Below are 26025 nucleotides of genomic sequence, written 5' to 3'. Positions count from 1 at the left end.
CTGACATACCAATACGTGTTTCGATACGCTCTAATAAAATATTATGATCGACGGTATCGAAAGCGGCGCTAAGATCAAGAATCAGCAACATAGATGACGCATCAGAATCCATCGTTAGCAATAGATCATTAGTCATTTTTGCGAGGGCTGTACCTATACTGTATATACCTTTATATACCTATATACATATATACCTATGTATATATATACCCATACTGTATATACCTTTATCTACCTATATACATATACACCTATATATACCTATACTGTATATACCTTTATATACCTATACTGTATATACCTTTACATACCTATATACATATATATACATTAACTGTATATACCTTTATACACCTACAGTATATACATATATACAACTATACTGTATATACTTTTATATGCCTATATACATATACAGTATATATATATATATATATATATATATATATATATATATATATATATATATATATATATATATATATATATATATATATATGTATGTATATATATATATATATATATATATATATATATATATATATATATATATATATATATATATATATATATATATATATATATATATATATATATATATATATATATACATACACACCTATACTATATTCTATACCTATATACCTGTATATACCTATACCTTTATATACCTATATACATACATACCTCTGTATATATATATATATACCTATACTGTATATACCTTTATATACATATATACCTATGTATATATATACCTATACTGTATATACCTTTATATACCTATATACTTATATACATATATACAGTATATACTTATACTGGCTAACCTAAACAGGCTTCCGGTACACTTGAGATGTGACTTCAAGGTTTTATTACGTATAAAATATAAACTATCTTATCTTGCGGCTTATTGTGCCCCACGCTCCATCCAGAAATCTGCGTTCTAAGAACTCCGGCTTATTAGTGATTCCCAGAGCCCAACATAACTATACAGCCTCTAGAGCGTTTCCTATTCGGGGCTTCGGTACTGGAATGTTCTGCCGACAACAGTTAGAGATGTTACCTCAGTAGAAGCATTTAAGTCCCTTCTTAAAAGTCATTTATATTCTCTAGCTTTTAAATAGGCCCCTTCTTAGACCAGTTGACCTGCCGCTTTTCTTTTGTGCTCTGCCCCGGCTCTCCTGCACTGAGAGGTTACCAGGTGGCCACGGATAATCTCTGGACAGGTACCAGTCTTGAGGACGAGCTAGCTGTTCCAAGTGGTGACCTGGGGTGGACCAGTCTTTATGCATCAGTTGATGACGTCTCTGCGTTGTTGACATGCCTCCATGGAAGAAGACCTCCTAGGACCCTCTGTTGGCTTCCAGACTGGACTCTCAAACCATCAATGAATGCAATAATTTAATAACTTTACCCACTAGGGGGTCCCTACATCTGCAGCCCCTGACCAAGGGTTCTTCTTTTCCCCATTTGGGGCTTTTGGAAGTTTTTCATTGCTCGGAAGTGGGTTCAGATCAGGGGACGTCGTTGTCCTTTGTCAAGCCCTTTGAGGCACTTGTGATTAAGGACACTATAAATAAACTTTGATTAATGTTCACTTTAAGATGAAGCATGAAACGACTGTTAAGCAGCTAAGAAATATGATTCATTTTCTCATTGTTCCTAGATTTTGCAAAAAAAACAAAAAACAGAGTGCCCTTCTATCCAGTTCAACAGTCCAGTATTACCAAGTGTGTACTCATGCTAGGCCAGTTGTACCAAGTCCCGTTGCACTTGTACCATGATTGGAAGATGTAGTCAAGGGCCTAGTTCTATACTCACACACTTGAAAACACACAAACTTGCTGTGTCATAGAATGACTCATACAATTTGCCCCTTGCAGATTCTGAATGAGAACTGACACTTTTCATAATCTGAATAGAGCACAAAGAGTCAAGTCTAATCAACGTAATTGCTCCTCGAGCAAGAAATGATTGACAGCTGGAACATTCCACTATGGAAATAATTGAAACGACTGTAAAATACAACTAGACAAGTAAATGGTCTGTTACTTGAATGCTGGCTGGATGGCCTTGAGTGACTACGCCCTACTGTCAGTTTATTTGCATCCAAACAGTCTAAGTACTTAGTAGATAGCCAGACGTCCCTGTCTCCAGTGCCCACCCGTGAGACATACCGTGGTCTCAGCATGTCCTGGGACTTCCCAAGATCTACTCCCAGCTCGACATGCCCGTAACACCTCACCAAGGAGTCCTTCCTACCATTGATTCTCTCCCTTGTGACCTTTGCTCCAAGAATGACACTCAGCAAAAGTACCCATGAAGGGTCTTGGTATGTTTTTCTTTAAACTTGTAATTTGAAGACCAAATGATGATGACATGTATCGCATACCTGCATCTGTTCCAGTGGTATTTCAAAGCTAAAGGATTCATTGTAGTACGGATTGAGGGTGTTCTTCTTCACCGTGGTCTTCTTCTTCTTCAGACGTTTACCGCCCTGCAGCAGCTGGATCTTCACATAGGGATCTTGCAACAAAGAACACAGCTAGCAACCGTCCATGTTCCAATTATGCTAGCATTCGTAGCGGTAATGGTCTCAATGTGAGGTGTTCCCCCTACCGGACAATCCACAGGCATCCATCTTCTTCAGGTTCTTGGCCTCCAGGATGCAAACGGTGAGTTTACCAGCAGTGGGGACGTAGCGGAGGGAGATGCAGATGTCCCCGAGTTTCTCAGGCTGGAAAGACACAATGGTCACGGTTGAATGACGAATAACGCAGATTCCTAAGAACAGCAAAGCACTCCTTTCGTTTAGAGGATCTTTGAATAGCCAATTTGCAATGGGGCCTTAGAAACAGAACAGGTGAGGGTTCAGCACCTCCTCTTGGTCTGCGCTCTCCAGATCCCGCCACTCCTCAATGGGCCTCCCGAGGTCGATGGTGTTCATGGGGATCTTCACCTCTCCGATGACGTCATGTTTCGAAAAGCGATCGTAGTCATAAACGGACATCACCAAAGTTTTCCCGCCGAGCTCCTCATAGGGTACCTAGCGTGACATACAGAAAAAATATTTTTCTCAAACCAGGTGATCACAATGTAGCCTCTTGCTAAATGTATTGATCATTTTTGATTTGTTGATGGTGCCAAATTGGATCTAGCTAACACAACTGGGACAATGGACGTAGGAATAAGCCCCCTGCTTATTCCTACGTCCATTGCCCCAGTTTTGTATACGACTATTTCAGACCCACCTAGTCTGCTGCCTAAACAGGCTGTCATAGAAATCCAACACAAGAAGTTCAAGTTAGCTTGCCAATGCTGCTGCAACTCTTAATTGTAACAATGTAATGCCGTGCCAAATTAATTGATTGATCAAAAGTATTTGAGTGCTCGTCCCTCGGCTCTGGAACACAGAAATATTCGAAGTGAAGCCTATGGTGAGATGAAGAAATGAAGACATCTTCATCTCACAGAGGACAACCAGAGACGATACAGCTGCAGTAAATGTGCAGACAAGCAGAACTTCCATTCCGACCCGGAGACATTTGTCAAGTCCCCGCAGGCCTTATTAGCTGAGACAGGAAAGAGCCGAGTGCTCTGCAGCTTCAGGAACCTGACATAACACATCCTGGTTGGATCACCATCAGAATCCCCTTCCTCTTTTTCTCAGGCTCACCTTGAAGACAAACGTCTCGTTGAAGACCGGGTTGAGAGTTTTCTTGTGGACCTTGGTGTCATACTTCTTCTTCTTGTCAGGAAATAGCAGGACTTTCACGTACGGGTCAGAGGTTCCCCCCGAATCCATGGATATGAGGTCTGCAGCTTGGAGGATGCCGACGGTGAGCTGTGTGCAGAGAAAACGCAAGCGTTTGAAAACTTCAGATTCATGTCAGGGTTACTTCTCCGGACACAATCAATAAACACTTGTCTGGACTGACTGTCAATTTATTATATTATATTATATCCTTCAATGTCACAAAGACGGGGAACAACAGCTCCTTCATAAGGGTTGGGGATCAAAAACTGCTTCTTATTCAGAATTGGTTCCTGGTGAATAAATTCCTAGGAATCGCTTGCCATTTTTTTCAAAAGATTCCTTTTAGTGACATCAGACAGCAACATGTTTGGTTCTATTTGACAAGAAAAGATGTCTACTTGTAATCAGTGCAAGGTTGCTATTTCATCCAAAAGAGGACATAGGAGCAACATGCTGAAACATTGGAACACACACATGCAATAATTATACATGAATGTCTTTGAACCACTCCCATCTCATCCCATCATCTGCTGTGAATACAACAGGTGCTAACTAACACCACCTAGCATGTTAGCAACATTATTTGTGACATTGAAATGGATGTCTTCTCATTTAAAGACGAACATGAGCAGAGACAGTGACTACGTTTGTGGTCAAACGCTTGCAGTCATTTGCCACAGTGCTCCTGATTTTCGGTAGGTGAATGTTCAATTGTAATCAGAGAAAAGTTGCATGTGTTCCTTCAACCACATTTCATTAAACAGGTGGAACAAACAAAAATAGAATGTCCCCAAAAATCCGTTCATGTCCACAATATGCTGAAACATTTGAACACACACATGCAATAATTATACATGAATGTCATTGAACCACTCCCATCTCATCCCATCATTTGGTGTGAATACAACAGGTGCTAACTAACACCACCTAGCATGTTAGCAACATTATTTGTTACATTGAAATGAATGTCTTCTCATTTAAAGACGAGCATGAGCAGAGACAGTGACTACGTTTGTGGTCAAACGCTTGCAGTCATTTGCCACAGTGCTCCTGATTTTCGGTAGGGGAATGTTCAATTGTAATCAGAGAAAAGTTGCATGTGTTCCTTCAACCACATTTCATTAAACAGGTGGAACAAACAAAAATAGAATGTCCTCTAAAAATCCGTTCATGTCCACAATATGCTGAAACATTTGAACACACACATGCAATAATTATACATGAATGTCATTGAACCACTCCCATCTCATCCCATCATTTGGTGTGAATACAACAGGTGCTAACTAACACCACCTAGCATGTTAGCAACATTATTTGTTACATTGAAATGAATGTCTTCTCATTTAAAGATGAGCATGAGCAGAGACAGTGACTACGTTTGTGGTCAAACGCTTGCAGTCATTTGCCACAGTGCTCCTGATTTTCGGTAGGGGAATGTTCAATTGTAATCAGAGAAAAGTTGCATGTGTTCCTTCAACCACATTTCATTAAACAGGTGAAACAAACAAAAATAGAATGTCCTCTAAAAATCCGTTCATGTCAACAATTCAACTTCAAAAGTGAAAGTAACATGTAATATTAACTTGTTACATGCAAAGTGACATATGTCAAGACTCTCTTTTGCTATCATTTTGAGGGTTATGACTTACACTTTTTAAAAACCCCTCATTTTATGAGAGTTTTAACATCGATAGGGTTTAATAAGCTGTAAGCCATACTCATCAAACACATAATAGATACAAATATCTCATTTTGCATGTAATGAGTTAATATCACATGTTACTAAATCTGGTGTAAATACAACACCACCTATCATTATTTGTTACATTGTCTTCTCATTTAAAGATGAACATGACCAGAGACAGACTGACTGGCTCCGAGGCGGGCAGTAAGTACTCGGTCCAGGTCACGTCTGCTCCTAGACCAATGTCAGCCAGCAGTGACTAAGTTTGTGGTCAAAAGATTGCACCCATTTGCCACAGTGCTCCTGATTTTCGGTAGGTGAATGTTCAATTGCAGTCAGAGAAAAGTTGCGTGTTTTCCCTCAACCACATTTTCACTCAGTCATTTCCATTATACAGGTGGAACTCATCAAATTAGAATATGGTGTAAAAGTACAGTCATGTCAACAATTCAACTTCAAAAGTAAAACTAATATGTGATATTAACTCACAACATGCAAAGTGAAATATGTCAAGCATGTATGAATTATATTTTTGATGATCATAGCTTAGAGTTTTTATGAGCTTATTTCTTATATTAGTTTAACATTGTAAAGAAAATTTAAAAAATCAACTTTTTTGAGTTTCACCAGTATTTTTCCTGGCAAAGATTCCTAAAAGTTTTGAAAATGTTACTAAATGTTCTTGTGTCATTTTCCACGTGTGTTTTATTTTGTTCAATTCTACAGAAAAAAATGCATCTCTTGTATTTATTTTCAAAAAAAGTAAGTAAGTAAGTAAGTAAGGTATGTGCCTCTTAAGACCTCTCTGCTGGCTTTGTAAGGTCATGTTAGCTTCAACTAAACTCAAATGATGCTAATCCACCTCTTTGTCCTCTTTTTTTACAAACAAGAATCGATAAGAAAATTCATAAAGAACCGAAACAGAAGTGAAATTGGAAAAATCTAATCTATCCTTAGTATTGTCCCCATCAATCACATGTTTGGTGGTGAAAACAATTGCAACCTTCAGAATACTGAAAATACTTCAGAGGAGTCAGTGTACAGTCTGTATCGCTGTAGAGTTTATTACTCACCAAACATGACCTAACAATTATTCATGTCTAAATCAGTAGGTTGCCATCCCAAAGCAAGACCCGTTTTCACTGAATTGTGGATTTTAGCTTGGACAAAAAATTTAATGAAAATAATGTCTGGCTTTTACGAGGTATTCTGAAGGGGAATTCTGTTTATGTTGACTCCCTCAGGTAGCAACAGTGCTCCCTGATGCTAACTCCTTTCTTATCGAAGAAGACCCACAAAGGTATATAAACCAGGAGACCCGGTAAGGTTGGATATGTAAACCAGGAGACCTGGTGAGGTTGTGTATGTAAACCAGGAGACCTGGTGAGGTTGTGTATGTAGATCAGGAAACCAGGGAAGGGTGGGTATGTAAACCAGGAGACCCGGTATGGTTGGGTACGTAAACCAGGAGACCCGGGGAGGGTGGGTACGTAAACCAGGAGACCCGGTAAGGTTGGGTATGTAAACCAGGAGTCCCGGGGAGGTTGGGTATGTAAAGCAGGAGACCAGGGGAGGGTGGGTATGTAAACCAGGAGACCCGGTGAGGTTGGGTATGTAAACCAGGAGACCCGATGAGGTTGGGTATGTAAACCAGGAGACCCGGGGAGGGTGGGTATGTAAACCAGGAGACCCATTAAGGGAGGTTATGTAAACCAGGAGTCCCGGGGAGGTTGGTTATGTAAACCAGGAGCTCCGGGGAGGTTGGGTATGTAAACCAGGAGACCCGAGGAGGGTGGGTAGGTAAACCAGGAGTCCCGGGGAGGTTGGGTATGTAAACTAGGAGACCCGGGGAGGGTGGGTATGTAAACCAGGAGACCTGGTGAGGTTGTTTGTGATCCAAAAGCTTTTACTGAGTTGTGGATCTTAGCCTGGACAAAAAAATAAATGAAAATAATCTCTGTCTTTTAAGAAGTAATCTGAAGGGGACTTGTGTTTATGTGCTCTGTGGTGCTAACTCCTTTCTTATCGAAGAAGACCAACAAAGTTAGTTTGTGTACATAAAGCGCAGGTCGGACACTTCCTGTGTAATCTGCAGTGTAGAGATCTTCTGACTACCAGAACTAACGTGAGCAGAAACCCAGTGTGCGTGTCCAAGTACTCAACTTGGTTCAGATCTGGAAGGTGGAGGAGCCCAAGGACAATAAAGTTCCTTGAATCCATCAGCTCCACCACTGAGGTCTTCATTGAAGTGGAAGACGATCTGAGTAGCAACATGGTGCACTTCTGCTAAATTCCGTGTCCAAGGTGTTTAAGGGAGTGATAGATGACGATGGTGACAAGGACATGACCACTATTTGCACTACAATGTCTGTGTGGAATCATTTTAAAGTAGATGGTAAATATACAAGCTGTACACTGACTGCTCTGAAGTATACAGGTGAAACCCAACACACTATGATATGGTGCAGAGGTTCGTTTATTACATTTACAAAGTGAAACTATTATATGACATGGGCTCACAACATGCAACTTAAGATGTTTATTTTGATATTATTTGATGATTATGGCTTATAAAAACCTCATCTCAGGGCGGTAGGTTAGAGTTCAAATCTCAGCCGAGTCATACCAAAGACTATAAAAATGGGACCCATTACCTCCCTGCTTGGCACTCAGCATCAAGGGTTGGAGTTGGGGGTTAAATCACCAAAAATGATTCCCGGGCGCGGCGCGGCTGCTGCCCACTGCTCCCCAAGGGGATGGGTCAAATGCAGAGGACAAATTTCACCACATCTAGTGTGTGTGTGTGACAATCATTGGTACTTTAATCTTTAATCTTTAATATTGAAAATCTCAGAATTATTTGCTTTTAATTATGACAAATTGACATATTTCAGTTTGAATGTAATCAGTTGATATCACATATTAGTTTCACATTTGAAGTTGAATTGCTCGAATGCGTGGATTTTTACACCATATTCAATTTTTATGAGTTTCACCTGTATAATTTAATGACTGAGTTAAAACATGCAGCTTTTCTCTGACTGCAATTGAACATTCGCCTACCGAAAATCAGAAGCACTGTGGGAAATGACCGCAAGCTTTTGACCACAAACTTAGTCACTGTCTCAGCTCATGCTCATCTTTAAATGAGAAGACATCCATTTCAATGTAACAAATAATGTTGCTAACAAGCTAGGTGGTGTTAGTTAGCACCTGTTGTATTTACACCAGATTTAGTAACATGTGATATCAACTCATTACATGCAAAGTGAGATATTTTTATCTATTATGTGTTTGATGATTATGGCTTAAAGCTTATTAAAACCTATCGATGTTGAAAATCTCAGAAAATGTGGGTTTTTAAAAAGTGTAAGCCATAACTGTCAAAATGATATTATTGACATATCTCACTTTGCATGTAACAAGTCAATATCACATGTTAGTTTCACTTTTGAAGTTGAATTGTTGACATGAATGGATTTTTAAAGGAGATTCTATTTATGTTTGTTCCACCTGTTTAATGAAATGTGGTTGAAGGAAAACATGCAACTTTTCTCTGACTGCAATTGAACATTCACCTACCGAAAATCAGGAGCACTGTGACAAATGGGTGCAAGCTTTTAACCACAAACTCTGCTCATGTTAAAATGAGAAGGCATCCATTTCAATGTAACAAATAATGTTGCTAACATGCTAGGTGGTGTTAGTTAGCACCTGTTGTATTTACACCAGATTTAGTAACATGTGATATTAACTCATTACATGCAAAGTGAGATATGTTTATTTATTATGTGTTTGATGGCTATGGCTTACAGCTTATTAAAACCTATGGAAATCTCAGAAAATGTGGGGTTTTAAAAAGTGTAAGCCATAACCCTCAAAATGATAGCAAAAAAGAAAGTATTGACATATCTCATTTTGCATTTATTGAGTTAATATCACATGATAGTTTCACTTTTGAAGTTAAATTCCTGACAGGAACGGATTTTTAAACAAGATTCCATTTTTGTTTGTTCCACCTGTTTAATGAAATGTGGTTGAAGGAAAACATGCAACTTTTCTCTGACTACGATTGGACATTCGCCTACCGAAAATCAGCAGCACTGTGGCAAATTTAGCAACATGTGATATTAACTCATTACATGCAAAGTGAGATGTGTGTTATATGTACATATGTAAGCACAGTTGAAATATTAATAACAATATAATAATGACCTTAGTATTCTCAAAGTCGTAGTCGATGGAATATTGCAGCTTCCCCAGCTTCTCCTGCTCCTTCTCCTCTTCCTCCTTCTCCTCCTCCGTAAGTCCCGTCTCTCCCTCGTCATCGTCGTCATCCTGAGGTTTCTGTGGCCAGGGAACGAAAACAAGGAGACGTCAAAAACTCGAGTCCCAACGCCGAGGGCTTCCAGAAACTAGCTCGCATGCCACAGAGTCCAGTTTTTGGTGACTGCTTACCTGCTCAGTGACCCAGAACATGTTTGAATTCAACTATTCTACCACCCTGTCCTCCATCTTAGGTCTTCTAACATGCTGGTGCAGGACAGGGACAGTGAGGCTTTGCATGCTCCTTCCTCAGCATTCCAGCACTTTCCTGGTTGTCACCAGGCTCAGAGGGTCTTAAGTACGGAACTACATCTGTCATGATCAATGCTCGGGGGATGTTTTGTCGGGTCATCTCCATATTAGACCTCTTTTCCACCGCACAGAAGCAACTTGGCTCCACTTGACTCAGTTCAGGGAAGGTTTATGGCTCCTAAAGTACTGAAAGTTTTGTATGTTGAGGGACTGGACTGGACTGGAGCAAAACAAGATCTTTGACTCCAAACAGGGAAATGGTGTTGTGACATGTAACATTTTCCCTTTTTTGAGTTTAGGATAGGGTTGTCCCAATACCAATATTTTAGTACCGGTACCAAAATGTATTTCGCTAATTTTCTAAATAAAGGGGAGCACAAAAAATGTCATTATTGTCTTTATTGTAACAACAAATGTTAGTGTACATGAAACACATGTTTATTATTGTCATTTAGTCCTTAAATAAAATAGTCAACATACTACACAACTTGTCTTTTAGAAGTACGTAAACAAACAAAGACTCCTAATTAGTCTGCTGACGTATGCAGTAACATATTGTGTCATTTATACACCTATTATTTTGTACACATTATGAGGGACAAACTGTAAAAAAATGTATTATTAATCTACTTGTACATTTACTGTTAATGGCTGCTTATTTTCTGTTTTAACATGTTCTATCTACACTTCTGTTAAAATGTAATAATCACTTATTATTCTCTTCTTTGATACTTTACATTAGTTTTGGATGATACCACACATTTAGGAATCGATCAGATACCAAATCGTTACAGGATCATACATTGGTCATATTCAAAGTCCTTAAAGTGTCCAGGGACGTATATATACAGGTATATATATATATATATATATATATATATATATATATATATATATATATATATATATATATATATATATATATATATATATATATATATATATATATATATATATATATATATAAAATATATATATACATATACATACGTACGTACATACATATATATGTATATACTGTATATATATATATATATATATATATATATATATATATATATATATATATATATATATATATATATATATATATATATATATATATATACATATATATATATATATATATATATATATATATATATATATATATATATATATATATATATATATATATATATATATATATATATATATATATATATATAAATATATATATATATATATATATATATATATAATATAATATTAATTTCAAAAAAAGGAAAACAGATTTTGTGATGATAAAAAATATCAATGTAATCATAGTAGTATCGACTATATGCACTCTTGTACTTGGTATCATTACAGTGGATGTCAGGTGTAGATCCACCCATGGCGTTTGTTTACATTCAGGGGTGCTAGCTTGCTGTCAGCGGTGAGCTATTGTATCCTCCTACGGTGTGTAGTGAAGCATGTTTAGCTATTCCTCGTCCTCCAGTGATAATGATACATGTAAGAAACTTCCTTTATTTGTCGCCATGGAGGCCAGGATTAGTGATTTAGAAGTAGCTAAAACACTGGATGGATGTTAGCCGCTGGCTAGCTAGCCATGTCTTAAAGCAGCTCTTCCTGAGGGTGTTTAAGTGTTATAACTTCACCTTTATCTTTACTTTTTACACCAAAATGCGTCCATTCTACCTTTTCTGTATACACACTGTGTCTGCTTGTAAGTACTCTGTGTGTGTGCGCTGCCCAACCTGCTCGTAAAACCAGCAATGTCACCGCGTGACGACACGCCGTCATGCCCTGGAACTGGTACTTTTCAAACAGAGTATAGTACCGTTTTTGATGTATTAGTACCGCGATACTATACTAGTACCGGTATACTGTACAACCCTGGTTTAGTAGAATCTTAGCTCAGATTCTAGTGCAGGATGACAAAAAAAAAACGTCAAAACCCACAAATCTTACAGAAAATCTGGCAGTAGAAATGTTTATTTTATTTTCTTTTTCTGGGTATACAAGACGACTTAAAGGGGTCACATTATTGTTTTCTACATGTAAACACTCCTTTGTGGTCTACATAACATGTCATCGTGGTTCTTTGCTCATAACGTTTCATTTCATTCATCTTCCAAGACGCTTTCTGACCGACTTATTTACGTGCCTCCACTTCGACTGTCATCTTTGTTGTAGTTTTTAGCGCTTCCCTAGCGAGTCTACTGACAGATATAAGTTAGAACTAGGGTTTTCCTGATGCCAATAATTTATTACCGATACCAAAATGTACATTGATATTTTTCGTTACTTTTCCAAATAAAGGGAACTATGAAAAATGTAAATATTAGCATCATTTTAACAGAAAATCTTACACTACATTAAACACTCACGGCCAAAGAACAATTTTACAAGATTAAAATATAATTTAAAAGGCATTGAAATGGCATTGAACGTCTGCCCTGTGCTCCTCGACTACAGTCTGCACCGGACCGAACAGCAGGACAGGTGTAACAACTACATCATTACTCTTTTTAACGCCTTGTGCAGAGCTGAATGTTCATTATTTCAAAGTTTACCTAAGTATAAGCAAAGGTGCTAATACTAATCGCCACATTTGGCGGGGCGTGTTTTAAAGCAGCGTGTGTGTGTCTGTGCTCCTTTAAGAATAGCAGTATGTGGGGTGAGTGACGTGAGTGACTTGGGTAAGTGAGCCCAAAACAAGTCTGCAGGCTCCAGAGCTTTTTCAATTTGGGCTGCATTACTCTGGAACGCCCTACCGGCAACAGTTATAGATGCTACCTCGGTAGAAGCCCTTAAATCCCACCTTAAAACTCATCTGTATACTCTGGCTTTTAAATAGACTGTTATAGACCAGTTGACCTGCCGCTTCTCTCTGTTTTTGCACCCCTCTCCTGTAAAGAGAGATTACGGATAATCCCAGAAGAGATACCAATCTGGGAGAGGTGCTAACCGTTCTAGGTCTTAACCTATTGTGGACCACTCTTCTATGATCTGGATGGAAACCTCCTACAAACCCTCTGCTTGCCCCCAATGGACTAGACCAGGGGTCACCAACGCGGTGCCCGCGGGCACCAGGTAGCCCGTAAGGACCAGATGAGTAGCCCGCTGGCCTGTTCTAAAAATAGCTGAAATAGCAGCACTTACCAGTGAGCTGCCTCTATTTTTTAAATTGTATTTATTTACTAGCAAGCTGGTCTCGCTTTGCCCGACATTTTTAATTCTAAGAGAGACAAAACTCAAATAGAATTTGAAAATCCAAGAAAATATTTTAAAGACTTGGTCTTCACTTGTTTAAATAAATTAATTAATTGTTTTACTTTGCTTCTTATAACTTTGAGAAAGACAATTTTAGAGAAAAAATAAAACCTTAAAAATGATTTTAGGATTTTTAAACACATATACCTTTTTACCTTTTAAATTCCTTCCTCTTCTTTCCTGACAATTTAAATCAATGTTCAAGTATTTTTTTTATTTTATTGTAAAGAATAATAAATACATTTTAATTTAATTCTTCATTTTAGCTTCTGTTTTTTCAACGAAGAATATTTGTGAAATATTTCTTCAAACTTATTATGATTAAAATTCAAAAAAAATATTCTGGCAAATCTAGAAAATCTGTAGAATCAAATTTAAATCTTATTTCAAAGTCTTTTGAATTTCCTTTAAAATTTTTGTTCTGGAAAATCTAGAAGAAATAATGATTTGTCTTTGTTAGAAATATAGCTTGGTCCAATTTGTTATATATTCTAACAAAGTTTAGATTGGATTTTAACCTATTTAATCAAAATTCTAAAATTATCTTAATCAGGAAAAATTACTAATAATGTTCCATAAATTCTTTTTTTAAGTTTTTCTCTTCTTTTTTTCGGTTGAATTTTGAATTTTAAAGAGTCGAAATTGAAGATAAACTATGTTTCAAAATTTAATTGTCATTTTTTTTGTGTTTTCTCCTCTTTTAAACCGTTCAATTAAGTGTAAATATCATTAATTATTAATAATAACATAGAGTTAAAGGTAAATTGAGCAAATTGGCTATTTGTGGCAATTTATTTAAGTGTGTATCAAACTGGTAGCCCTTCGCATTAATCAGTACCCAAGAAGTAGCTCTTGGTTTCAAAAAGGTTGGTGACCCCTGGACTAGACTCTCACATTATCATGAATGATGTCGTTGTGGTTTGTGCAGCCCTTCAAGGCACCTGCGGTTAAGGCCTATGCAAAGAAACTTTGATTGACTGATTGATTGAAGAATTTTTTAATCCGAGTTGACATATTTAAGGCGATTCAAGGCAGTACTTCAGCAACAGGTTAAGCTAACGTTAGCATATGATTTTACAATATTCTGCTGTGACTATTCCATTTCTTGTTTAATGACTGAAACACATCATTAGCACGTATAAATGTCTTTTGAAATGAGTTGATACTGTGTAGTGGAAAAGGGGCAATAGAAGTCTCGCGAGGTTAGCATTAGTGTGGCACATGATTCAGGTTTAGAGGGAATAGCATTTATGAACGACGATCAAATAATGCCTTAAAACTAAATATTTGGCCTTTTGGAGTTGTTGTGTGTGGAACTGGAACTGTTCCTGAGGATCTAGGGAGTCATGCAGTTTTCTCATACTCCCATAAACCCATCAAAACATGCCCTTTAGCACATGCATGGATTAATCGTGTTAGACAATCTTCATGACCCAATCTGGTCCACATTGGTCCCATGAACAGTTGTGTGGTTAGACGGTTAGACTCTCCTCTCCGGAGGAGCACAACAACACGGCTTCCCAAAGGAATTAATTCAAGTTCAAGCCAAAAGGAGCTTCATTCCATTGCCAATCCACCTACCGTAGAGCGGGAGTCCACCACGGTCAAGAAACACAAGACAGACACAAAGCCAGAAAACAGGAAGGAGAGCAGAGTGAGGAAGAGATTCAACTCACGACACAGCAAACACAAAAGATGGGCAGTCGCCGCACACGCCATGGTGGTGAAGAATGACACATTTATCTGGTTTGCACTGTCGACGCTAATTCATCGCTTTAATCAAAGAGAGCCCACCAATCTGGGAGGGAGTCAGTCTTTAAGGTCTCAAGTTAACCAACTCATTTGTCAAATGAGTTGGTTAATTTAACCCTTTTTCGCCCGGGAAAAGGTTGGAGTGCCATCTCCAGGTTGGAGAAGAGATCTTGCCCCAAGTGGAGGAGTTCAAGTACCTCGGAGTCTTGTTCTCGGGTGAGGGAGGAGTGGAACGTGAGATCGACAGGCGGATCGGTGCAACGTCTTCAGTAATGCGGACGCTGTATCGATCCGTTGTGGTGAAGAAGGAGCTGAGCCAGAAGGCAAAGATCTCAATTTACCGGTCGATCTACGTTCCCATCCTCATTTATGGTCATGAGCTTTGGGTTATGGACAAGATCACGGGTACGAGCGGCCGTAATAAGTTTCCTCCACCGGGGTGCATGGATACCCTTAGAGATAGGGTAAGAAGCTCTGTCATCCGGGAGGAGCTCAATTTAAAACCACTGCTCCTCCACGTGGAGAGGAGCCAGATGAGGTGGTTTGGGCATCTGGTCAGGATGCCACCCGAACGCCTCCCTAGGGAGGTGTTTTTTAGGGCACGTCCGACCGGTAGGAGGCCACGGGGAAGACCCAGGACATGTTGGGAAAACTATGTCTCCCGGCTGGCCTGGGAACACCTCGGACAAAGTGGCTGGGGAGAGGGAAGTCTGGACTTCTCTGCTTAGGCTGCTGCCTCGCGACACGACCTTCAATAAGCGGAAGAAAATGGATGGATGGATGGATTTATCAAATGTACTTTTTGTCACCACGTATACAAAACACAACATAAGGTCAAAGGAAGAGGGCTGTCCTCATGTCCTAGAAGATAAAAAGTGGTTAACATCTATAGGTGGATTAGAAACAGCAATGTGGGGGCCTCAGGGACGACCGTACCTCACCGCCTTCCATGTTCTTCATGTTGAAACCATCCTTGCCTTTCTTGCCCTTCTTGTTTTTTTTCTTCTTGCAGCAGCACTTCTTGATGATGCAGAAGCAGCAGGTGAGGACCAGCAAAGCGGCCACCACGGCGATGGCGATCAGAGCCCACGGGGGCACTGGCGAGGAAGCAGAGTGTCAAATGAGTGCAAGTCTTAGCACCCCATAAGTCCAGGCGGCACTCACATGGAATTTTGTCAATTTCATTCAAAAACTTGCTCTTGATCTCCTCGAACATGTCGTTCTTGTTGATTTCCGTGTTGTTGTTGGAGCCTGAGTTTTCTGCCACGGTGGAGATGACAGCCAGAGTCGGGGCCATGGTGACGGTAGTGCCGCCGGTGGGCTCAGCGGGGGCCACGGCCTGTGGGCTTCTGAACAGGTTGAACTTCATGGCTAGAAGAGACGAGGCGTGGCGTCTCTGAAACATGAAGCGGACAGAGAGGTACAGGAGGTGAGATGAAGCAGCGGCAGTAAAATCTTTTTGAATCAAGGACACAAAAACAACAGCTGTCAACACAACTCAGAATGTTCTTGATTCCTAGGAAAACTTGCAAATTGCTGACTTTGGAGTTGTTGCAAAGCAGCTCATGGAGCCATTGGTATCATCATCATTGCCCGTTGCCCCCACATGGTCCCTCCATCTGTTTCTGTCCTGGGACAGTTTCTTCAGCTGCCCCATCGCCAGGTTTTTCTTGGTCGTCCCCTTTTACTCTTTCCCTTGGGGTTCCACCTGGGTGCCTGTCTTGTGCAGCTGGTGGCCGGCTTTGTCAGAGTAAACATATCGTAAATTCCGGACTATAAACCGCAACCTTTTTCCTATGCTTTGAACGGTGCGGCTAATTTATGGATTTTTCTTCACTGACGGACATAATGCAAATAGTTTTGAAAAAGCCAAGCACCCATCCATCCATTTTCTACCGCTTGTCCCTCTCGGGATCGCGGGGGTGCTGGAGCCTATCTCAGCTGCATTCGGGCGGAAGGCGGGGTACACCCTGGACAAATCGCCACCTCAACGCAGGGCCAACACAGATATACAACATTCACACTCACATTTACACACTAGGGACCATTTAGTGTTGCCAATCAACCTATCCCCAGGTGCATGTCTTTGGAGGTGGGAGGAAGCCGGAGTACCCAGAGGGAACCCACGCACTCACGGGGAGAACATGCAAACTCCACACAGAATGTAGTTCGAACCCAGTACCTTCGTATTGTGAGGCACATGCACTGACCCCTGACACTGAAATGGTGTGTTATTGTTTGTGCTATGGCTCCATCTTTTGGACGAGGTGCTGCATTGCCCTTCTGTTTAAACTGAGCTTTCAACTGGAAGTACAAGTGCCGTTCCGTCTTCACAACATATTTATCTGCAACTTATAGTCCAGTGCTGCTAATATCCATTCATCCATTTCCTACCGCTTATTCCCTTCTGGGTCGCGGGGGGTGCTGGAGCCTACACTACCGTTCAAAAGTTTGGGGTCACATTGAAATGTCCTTATTTTTGAAGGAAAAGCACTGTACTTTTCAATGAAGATAACTTTAAACTAGTCTTAACTTTAAAGAAATACACTCTATACATTGCTAATGTGGTAAATGACTATTTTAGCTGCAAATGTCTGGTTTTTGGTGCAATATCTACATAGGTGTATAGAGGCCCATTTCCAGCAACTATCACTCCAGTGTTCTAATGGGACAATGTGTTTGCTCATTGGCTCAGAAGGCTAATTGATGATTAGAAAACCTTTGTGCAATCACGTTCACACATCTGAAAACAGTTTAGCTCGTTACAGAAGCTACAAAACTGACCTTCCTTTGAGCAGATTGAGTTTCTGGAGCATCACATTTGTGGGGTCAATTAAACGCTCAAAATGGCCAGAAAAAGAGAACTTTCATCTGAAACTTGACAGTCTATTCTTGTTCTTAGAAATGAAGGCTATTCCACAAAATTGTTTGGGTGACCCCAAACTTTTGAACGGTAGTGTATGTCAGCTACAATCGGGCGGTAGGCGGGGTACACCCTGGACAAGTCGCCACCTCATCACAGGGCCAACATAGATAGACAGACAACATTCAAACTCACATTCACACACTAGGGCCAATTTAGTGTTGCCAATCAACCTATCCCCAGGTGCATGTCTTTGGAGGTGGGAGGAAGCCGGAGTACCCGGAGGGAACCCACGCACTCAAGGGGAGAACATGCAAACTCCACACAGAAAGTAGTTCGAACCCAGTACCTTCGTATTGTGAGGCACATGCACTGACCCCTGACACTGAAATGGTGTGTTATTGTTTGTGCTATGGCTCCATCTTTTGGACGAGGTGCTGCATTGCCCTTCTGTTGAAACTGAGCTTTCAACTGGAAGTACAAGTGCCGTTCCGTCTTCACAACATATTTATCTGCGACTTATAGTCCAGTGCTGTTAATATCCATCCATCCATTTCCTACCGCTTATTCCCTTCTGGGTCGCGGGGGGTGCTGGAGCCTACACTACCGTTCAAAAGTTTGGGGTCACATTGAAATGTCCTTATTTTTGAAGGAAAAGCACTGTACTTTTCAATGAAGATAACTTTAAACTAGTCTTAACTTTAAAGAAATACACTCTATACATTGCTAATGTGGTAAATGACTATTTTAGCTGCAAATGTCTGGTTTTTGTTGCAATATCTACATAGGTGTATAGAGGCCCATTTCCAGCAACTATCAGTCCAGTGTTCTAATGGTACAATGTGTTTGCTCATTGGCTCAGAAGGCTAATTGATGATTAGAAAACCTTTGTGCAATCACGTTCACACATCTGAAAACAGTTTAGCTCGTTACAGAAGCTACAAAACTGACCTTCCTTTGAGCAGATTGAGTTTCTGGAGCATCACATTTGTGGGGTCAATTAAACGCTCAAAATGGCCAGAAAAAGAGAACTTTCATCTGAAACTTGACAGTCTATTCTTGTTCTTAGAAATGAAGGCTATTCCACAAAATTGTTTGGGTGACCCCAAACTTTTGAACGGTAGTGTATGTCAGCTACAATCGGGCGGAAGGCGGGGTACACCCTGGACAAGTCGCCACCTCATCACAGGGCCAACATAGATAGACAGACAACATTCACACTCACATTCACACACTAGGGCCAATTTAGTGTTGCCAATCAACCTATCCCCAGGTGCATGTCTTTGGAGGTGGGAGGGGCCTATCCCCAGGTGCATGTCTTTGGAGGTGGGAGGAAGCCGGAGTACCCGGAGGGAACCCACGCAGTCACGGGGAGGACATGCAAACTCCACACAGAAAGATCCCGAGCGCAGGATCAAACCCATAATATGGGGGAAAAAATCCTTCTAAAATGTTGTGCGTTTTATTTACCAGTATGCTTTGTGGTCTGGAACATAGGGTAATCCTCCACCAAATGGGGGGGGGGGGGGGAACATGTTATTTTGTAGACTAACAGATACTACATTGCTTCATTTGGAAACCATTAAGGTCTGTAAATAAACATTTACTCAATATTTCTGTGTAAATTACTCATTTCACAACGTATATATCTGCGACTTATAATCCGGTGTGGCTAGTATATAGAAATATATGTAATTTTTTCTAAATTTCAGTGGGTGCAGCTTATATACCAGTGCGCTCTATAGTCCGTAAAATGCGGTAATTTGATTCCTGCCCCATGTAAACTCTCCCCAAGGGAGTAAAGCTACTTGTCAACAACATTTATTGCAAGATGGAGGTCTGGTGTAGAAGAGAAGGTTCAAAAGGTCTTCAGTGATGGATTAAAGGAATATACCATCTGTGCACGAGGACATATTCCCAAAGACGATAAACACAAACTCATTCATTAATGTGAGAACTTGGTGTCTGAGTGACAAATGGACAAAAGTCTCTGTCTCTCCGAGCATAACGATCCAGAGGAGATGGATGAGGCGGAGGGAAGACAAAATTAAAGAAAGAGGGGGAAACAGGAAGGGTGTGCTCTCCGTCATGACGAGTTGGCAGTGGCTAAGTTGGATAAAATGGCTGCTAGCGAGGAAATAAGAGACCTTGGCTGTGAATGCCAGCAGTGGTCTCAGGGGAGGCTGGGTTGAGGGTTGGCACAGGTCTATGTGTGTGTGGGGGTGCAGGAAAACTGTGAAGTCACCGGACCTTCTCGGCAGACAGGCATTCAATCACCATACTGTATTGTTGTCTTTAATGGAACTTCTAGTCAAGACACTGCATGGTATGCTGAAGAAGAAGAAAAAGACCTTCAACGCCGAATGTAGACAAATCAATAGACGTTAAAGCTCTGCTGTGTTCTACATCATTCTGACACAGATTGACTACGACTGCGAGGAAAAGCAGATCACAATTTGTACACAAGACATTTCAGAAAGATTTACAGAAAATGACAATAAGGCTCAGACAAGATAAAATACTTTCAGTTGTCGTATAAACGATTAAATAAGTGTTTTCAGCCTGGATCAAAACATCTCTTGGAAGACTATTCCAGATTTCACAGAAACGCAGCCTCACATTGTTTGGTACTGACTCTGGGCACCAGCTGGAAACCATTCCCTGAGGTTCTCAGAGCTGGAGATGCTTCATATGGTTCTAACATGTCACCAGGAGACCACTCCCTGAGGTTTTCAGAGTTGGAGATGGTTCATATGGTTCTAACATGTCACCAGGAGACCACTCCCTGAGGTTCTCAGAGCTGGAGATGGTTCATATGGTTCTAACATGTCACCAGGAGACCACTCCCTGAGGTTCTCAGAGTTGGAGATGGTTCATATGGTTTTAAACATGTCACCAGGAGACCTCTCCCTGAGGGTCTCAGAGCTGGAGATGGTTCATATGGTTCTAACATGTCACCAGGAGACCACTCCCTGAGGTTCTCAGAGCTGGGGAAGGTTCATATGGTTCTAACATGTCACCAGGAGACCACTCCCTGAGGTTCTCAGAGCTGGAGATGGTTCATATGGTTCTAACATGTCACCAGGAGACCACTCCCTGAGGGTCTCAGAGCTGGAGATGGTTCATATGGTTTTAAACATGTCACCAGGAGACCACTCCCTGAGGTTCTCAGAGCTGGAAATGGTTCATATGGTTCTAGCATGTCACCAGGAGACCACTCCCTGAGGGTCTCAGAGCTGGAGATGGTTCATATGGTTCTAGCATGTCACCAGGAGACCACTCCCTGAGGGTCTCAGAGCTGGAGATGGTTCATATGGTTCTAACATGTCACCAGGAGACCACTCCCTGAGGTTCTCAGAGCTGGAGATGGTTCATATGGTTCTAACATGTCACCAGGAGACCACTCCCTGAGGGTCTCAGAGCTGGAGATGGTTCATATGGTTTTAAACATGTCACCAGGAGACCACTCCCTGAGGTTTTCAGAGCTGGATATGGTTAATATGGTTCTAACATGTCACCAGGAGACCACTCCCTGAGGTTCTCAGAGCTGGAGATGGTTCTTATGGTTTTAAACATGTCACCAGGAGACCACTCCCTGAGGTTCTCAGAGCTGGAGATGGTTCATATGGTTCTAACATGTCACCTGGAGACCACTCCCTGAGGTTCTCAGAGCTGGAGATGGTTCATATGGTTCTAACATGTCACCAGGAGACCACTCCCTGTGGGTCTCAGAGCTGGAGATGGTTCATATGGTTCTAGCATGTCACCAGGAGACCACTCCCTGAGGGTCTCAGAGCTGGAGATGGTTCATATGGTTCTAACATGTCACCAGGAGACCACTCCCTGAGGTTCTCAGAGCTGGAGATGGTTCATATGGTTCTAACATGTCACCAGGAGACCACTCCCTGAGGGTCTTAGAGCTGGAGATGGGTCATATGGTTTTAAACATGTCACCAGGAGACCACTCCCTGAGGTTTTCAGAGCTGGATATGGTTCATATGGTTCTAACATGTCACCAGGAGACCACTCCCTGAGGTTCTCAGAGCTGGAGATGGTTCTTATGGTTTTAAACATGTCACCAGGAGACCACTCCCTGAGGTTCTCAGAGCTGGAGATGGTTCATATGGTTCTAACATGTCACCTGGAGACCACTCCCTGAGGTTCTCAGAGCTGGAGATGGTTCATATGGTTCTAACATGTCACCAGGAGACCACTCCCTGTGGGTCTCAGAGCTGGAGATGGTTCATAGGGTTCTAACATGTCACCAGGAGACCACTCCCTGAGGTTCTCGGAGCTGGAGTTTGTTCATACGGTTCTAAAATGTCACCAGGAGACCACTCCCTGTGGGTCTCAGAGCTGGAGATGGTTCATATGGTTCTAACATGTCACCAGGAGACCACTCCCTGAGGGTCTCAGAGCTGGAGATGGTTCATATGGTTCTAACATGTCACCAGGAGACCACTCCCTGTGGGTCTCAGAGCTGGAGATGGTTCATATGGTTCTAACATGTCACCAGGAGACCACTCCCTGAGGTTCTCGGAGCTGGAGTTTGTTCATACGGTTCTAAAATGTCAGCAGGAGAGCACTCCCTGAGGTTCTCAGAGCTGGAGATGGTTCATATGGTTCTAACATGTCACCAGGAGACCACTCCCTGAGGGTCTCAGAGCTGGAGATGGTTCATATGGTTTTAAACATGTCACCAGGAGACCACTCCCTGAGGTTTTCAGAGCTGGATATGGTTCATATGGTTCTAACATGTCACCAGGAGACCACTCCCTGAGGTTCTCAGAGCTGGAGATGGTTCTTATGGTTTTAAACATGTCACCAGGAGACCACTCCCTGAGGTTCTCAGAGCTGGAGATGGTTCATATGGTTCTAACATGTCACCTGGAGACCACTCCCTGAGGTTCTCAGAGCTGGAGATGGTTCATATGGTTCTAACATGTCACCAGGAGACCACTCCCTGTGGGTCTCAGAGCTGGAGATGGTTCATACGGTTCTAACATGTCACCAGGAGACCACTCACTGAGGTTCTCGGAGCTGGAGTTTTTTCATACGGTTCTAAAATGTCAGCAGGAGAGCACTCCCTGAGGTTGTCAGAGCTGGAGATGGTTCATATGGTTTTAAACATGTCACCAGGAGACCACTCCCTGAGGTTCTCAGAGCTTGAGAAGGTTCATATGGTTCTAGCATGTCACCAGGAGACCACTCCCTGAGGGTCTCAGAGCTGGAGATGGTTCATATGGTTCTAACATGTCACCAGGAGACCACTCCCTGAGGTTCTCAGAGCTGGAGATGGTGCATATGGTTCTAACATGTCACCAGGAAACCACTCCCTGAGGGTCTCAGAGCTGGAGATGGTTCATATGGTTTTAAACATGTCACCAGGAGACCACTCCCTGAGGTTTTCAGAGCTGGATATGGTTCATATGGTTCTAACATGTCACCAGGAGACCACTCCCTGAGGTTCTCAGAGCTGGAGATGGTTCTTATGGTTTTAAACATGTCACCAGGAGACCACTCCCTGAGGTTCTCAGAGCTGGAGATGGTTCATATGGTTCTAACATGTCACCTGGAGACCACTCCCTGAGGTTCTCAGAGCTGGAGATGGTTCATATGGTTCTAACATGTCACCAGGAGACCACTCCCTGTGGGTCTCAGAGCTGGAGATGGTTCATATGGTTCTAACATGTCACCAGGAGACCACTCCCTGAGGGTCTCAGAGCTGGAGATGGTTCATATGGTTCTAACATGTCACCAGGAGACCACTCCCTGAGGTTCTCAGAGCTGGAGATGGTTCATATGGTTCTAACATGTCACCAGGAGACCACTCCCTGAGGGTCTCAGAGCTGGAGATGGTTCATATGGTTTTAAACATGTCACCAGGAGACCACTCCCTGAGGTTTTCAGAGCTGGATATGGTACATATGGTTCTAACATGTCACCAGGAGACCACTCCCTGAGGTTCTCAGAGCTGGAGATGGTTCTTATGGTTTTAAACATGTCACAAGGAGACCACTCCCTGAGTTTCTCAGAGCTGGAGATGGTTCATATGGTTCTAACATGTCACCTGGAGACCACTCCCTGAGGTTCTCGGAGCTGGAGTTTGTTCATACGGTTCTAAAATGTCACCAGGAGACCACTCCCTGTGGGTCTCAGAGATGGAGATGGTTCATATGGTTCTAACATGTCACCAGGAGACCACTCCCTGAGGGTCTCAGAGCTGGAGATGGTTCATATGGTTCTAACATGTCACCAGGAGACCACTCCCTGAGGTTCTCGGAGCTGGAGTTTGTTCATACGGTTCTAAAATGTCAGCAGGAGAGCACTCCCTGAGGTTGTCAGAGCTGGAGATGGTTCATATGGTTTTAAACATGTCACCAGGAGACCACTCCCTGAGGTTCTCAGAGCTTGAGAAGGTTCATATGGTTCTAACATGTCACCAGGAGACCACTCCCTGAGGTTCTCAGAGCTTGAGAAGGTTCATATGGTTCTAACATGTCACCAGGAGACCACTCCCTGAGGGTCTCAGAGCTGGAGATGGTTCATATGACTCTCACATGTCACCAGGAGACCACTCCCTGAGGTTCTCAGAGCTGGAGATGGTTCATATGACTCTCACATGTCACCAGGAGACCACTCCCTGAGGGTCTCAGAGCTGGAGATGGTTCATATGACTCTCACATGTCACCAGGAGACCACTCCCTGAGGTTCTCAGAGCTGGAGATGGTTCTTATGGTTTTAAACATGTCACAAGGAGACCACTCCCTGAGTTTCTCAGAGCTGGAGATGGTTCATATGGTTCTAACATGTCACCTGGAGACCACTCCCTGAGGTTCTCGGAGCTGGAGTTTGTTCATACGGTTCTAAAATGTCACCAGGAGACCACTCCCTGTGGGTCTCAGAGATGGAGATGGTTCATATGGTTCTAACATGTCACCAGGAGACCACTCCCTGAGGGTCTCAGAGCTGGAGATGGTTCATATGGTTCTAACATGTCACCAGGAGACCACTCCCTGAGGTTCTCGGAGCTGGAGTTTGTTCATACGGTTCTAAAATGTCAGCAGGAGAGCACTCCCTGAGGTTGTCAGAGCTGGAGATGGTTCATATGGTTTTAAACATGTCACCAGGAGACCACTCCCTGAGGTTCTCAGAGCTTGAGAAGGTTCATATGGTTCTAACATGTCACCAGGAGACCACTCCCTGAGGTTCTCAGAGCTTGAGAAGGTTCATATGGTTCTAACATGTCACCAGGAGACCACTCCCTGAGGGTCTCAGAGCTGGAGATGGTTCATATGACTCTCACATGTCAGATATGTACGTTGGCATGTTTGTCCTCAGAAAGTCCACCCACAAGCAAAACTATGTAAGTATCTCATACTATCATTTATTCTCAACAGACCAAATGCTACGGACGACCAATCAGTTCACTTTGGAATGTTCTGTCCCATGGTTTTTATGAAGCTTCTTTCTACTGCCGTTAGATTGCTTTACAGCCATTTGGTAGTTTCCCCACGTCCGGGTGACTCAGCTCTGCCTGGAGCGAAAGCAAAGTTGCAACGCCGCAGCTTTTAAGTAGACGATCTTAAAGCATGTTGACGTCGAACGTCGTTAAAATGGATAAAACCATTACTGGTACAATACTGCCGGGAACTGAAATGAAACAGTAAACAGGAATACGCATACCTCAGTTCATCTTGAAATGATATCACAGACTTGTATCTCAATAAAACAACACCTGCTATTATTATCTGGTAATACAGTTGACACTTGATTGAACAACTCAAGATTTAACACCGTTATCAAAGACCTCGACTTCCACCCAACACACATCGCACCGGACCCAGGTGGAGGAGTTCAAGTACCTCTGGGTTTTGTTTACCAGTGAGGGAATCCGACTCAGGGCAGCATTTGTAGGAATGCCGTTGCTGTCCTGAAGCGAAGGCGGATTTACTGATTGATTAGGTTCCCATCGTTATCTAGGGTCACCAGCTCTGGGTAGTGACTGACAGAGCAAGACTGCAGGTACCAACGGCAGAAATCCAGTTTCCTCTGCGGGTCAGTTGGACTCGCTGAGGGTGAGGAGCTCAGTCTTCCTTTGCGGTGAGAGGAGCCAGATGAGGTGGTTAG

At 42.0% G+C, this 26025-nt stretch overlaps 1 protein-coding gene across 5 annotated transcripts in view; it reads right to left on the bottom strand.

The window, feature by feature from the left end:
* LOC133643419 (synaptotagmin-2) overlaps positions 1–26025 on the bottom strand; it is a 76851-nt gene that overhangs the window by 6037 nt on the left and 44789 nt on the right. For 3 of the 5 annotated variants that reach the window (XM_062037982.1, XM_062037983.1, XM_062037981.1), the window contains exons 2-8: positions 16197–16428; positions 15969–16129; positions 9660–9791; positions 3680–3847; positions 2882–3049; positions 2623–2740; positions 2396–2529 (exon numbers count right to left, since the gene is read on the bottom strand). In XM_062037982.1, coding sequence (XP_061893966.1) covers positions 2396–2529; positions 2623–2740; positions 2882–3049; positions 3680–3847; positions 9660–9791; positions 15969–16129; positions 16197–16401 — 1086 coding nt within the window. In that variant the 5' untranslated portion in view covers positions 16402–16428. Of the gene's footprint in view, positions 1–2395; positions 2530–2622; positions 2741–2881; positions 3050–3679; positions 3848–9659; positions 9792–14861; positions 15631–15968; positions 16130–16196; positions 16429–26025 lie in introns of those variants that run through there. The other 2 variants (XM_062037984.1, XM_062037985.1) reach the window with 2 other exon arrangements.

Source organism: Entelurus aequoreus, linkage group LG26 (genome assembly GCF_033978785.1).
Source record: "Entelurus aequoreus isolate RoL-2023_Sb linkage group LG26, RoL_Eaeq_v1.1, whole genome shotgun sequence".
In the NCBI taxonomy this organism is placed as follows: Eukaryota; Metazoa; Chordata; class Actinopteri; order Syngnathiformes; family Syngnathidae; genus Entelurus; species Entelurus aequoreus.
The sequence above is the reverse complement of the archived record's forward strand: the minus strand, read 5'-3'. Positions and strand labels throughout refer to the sequence as shown.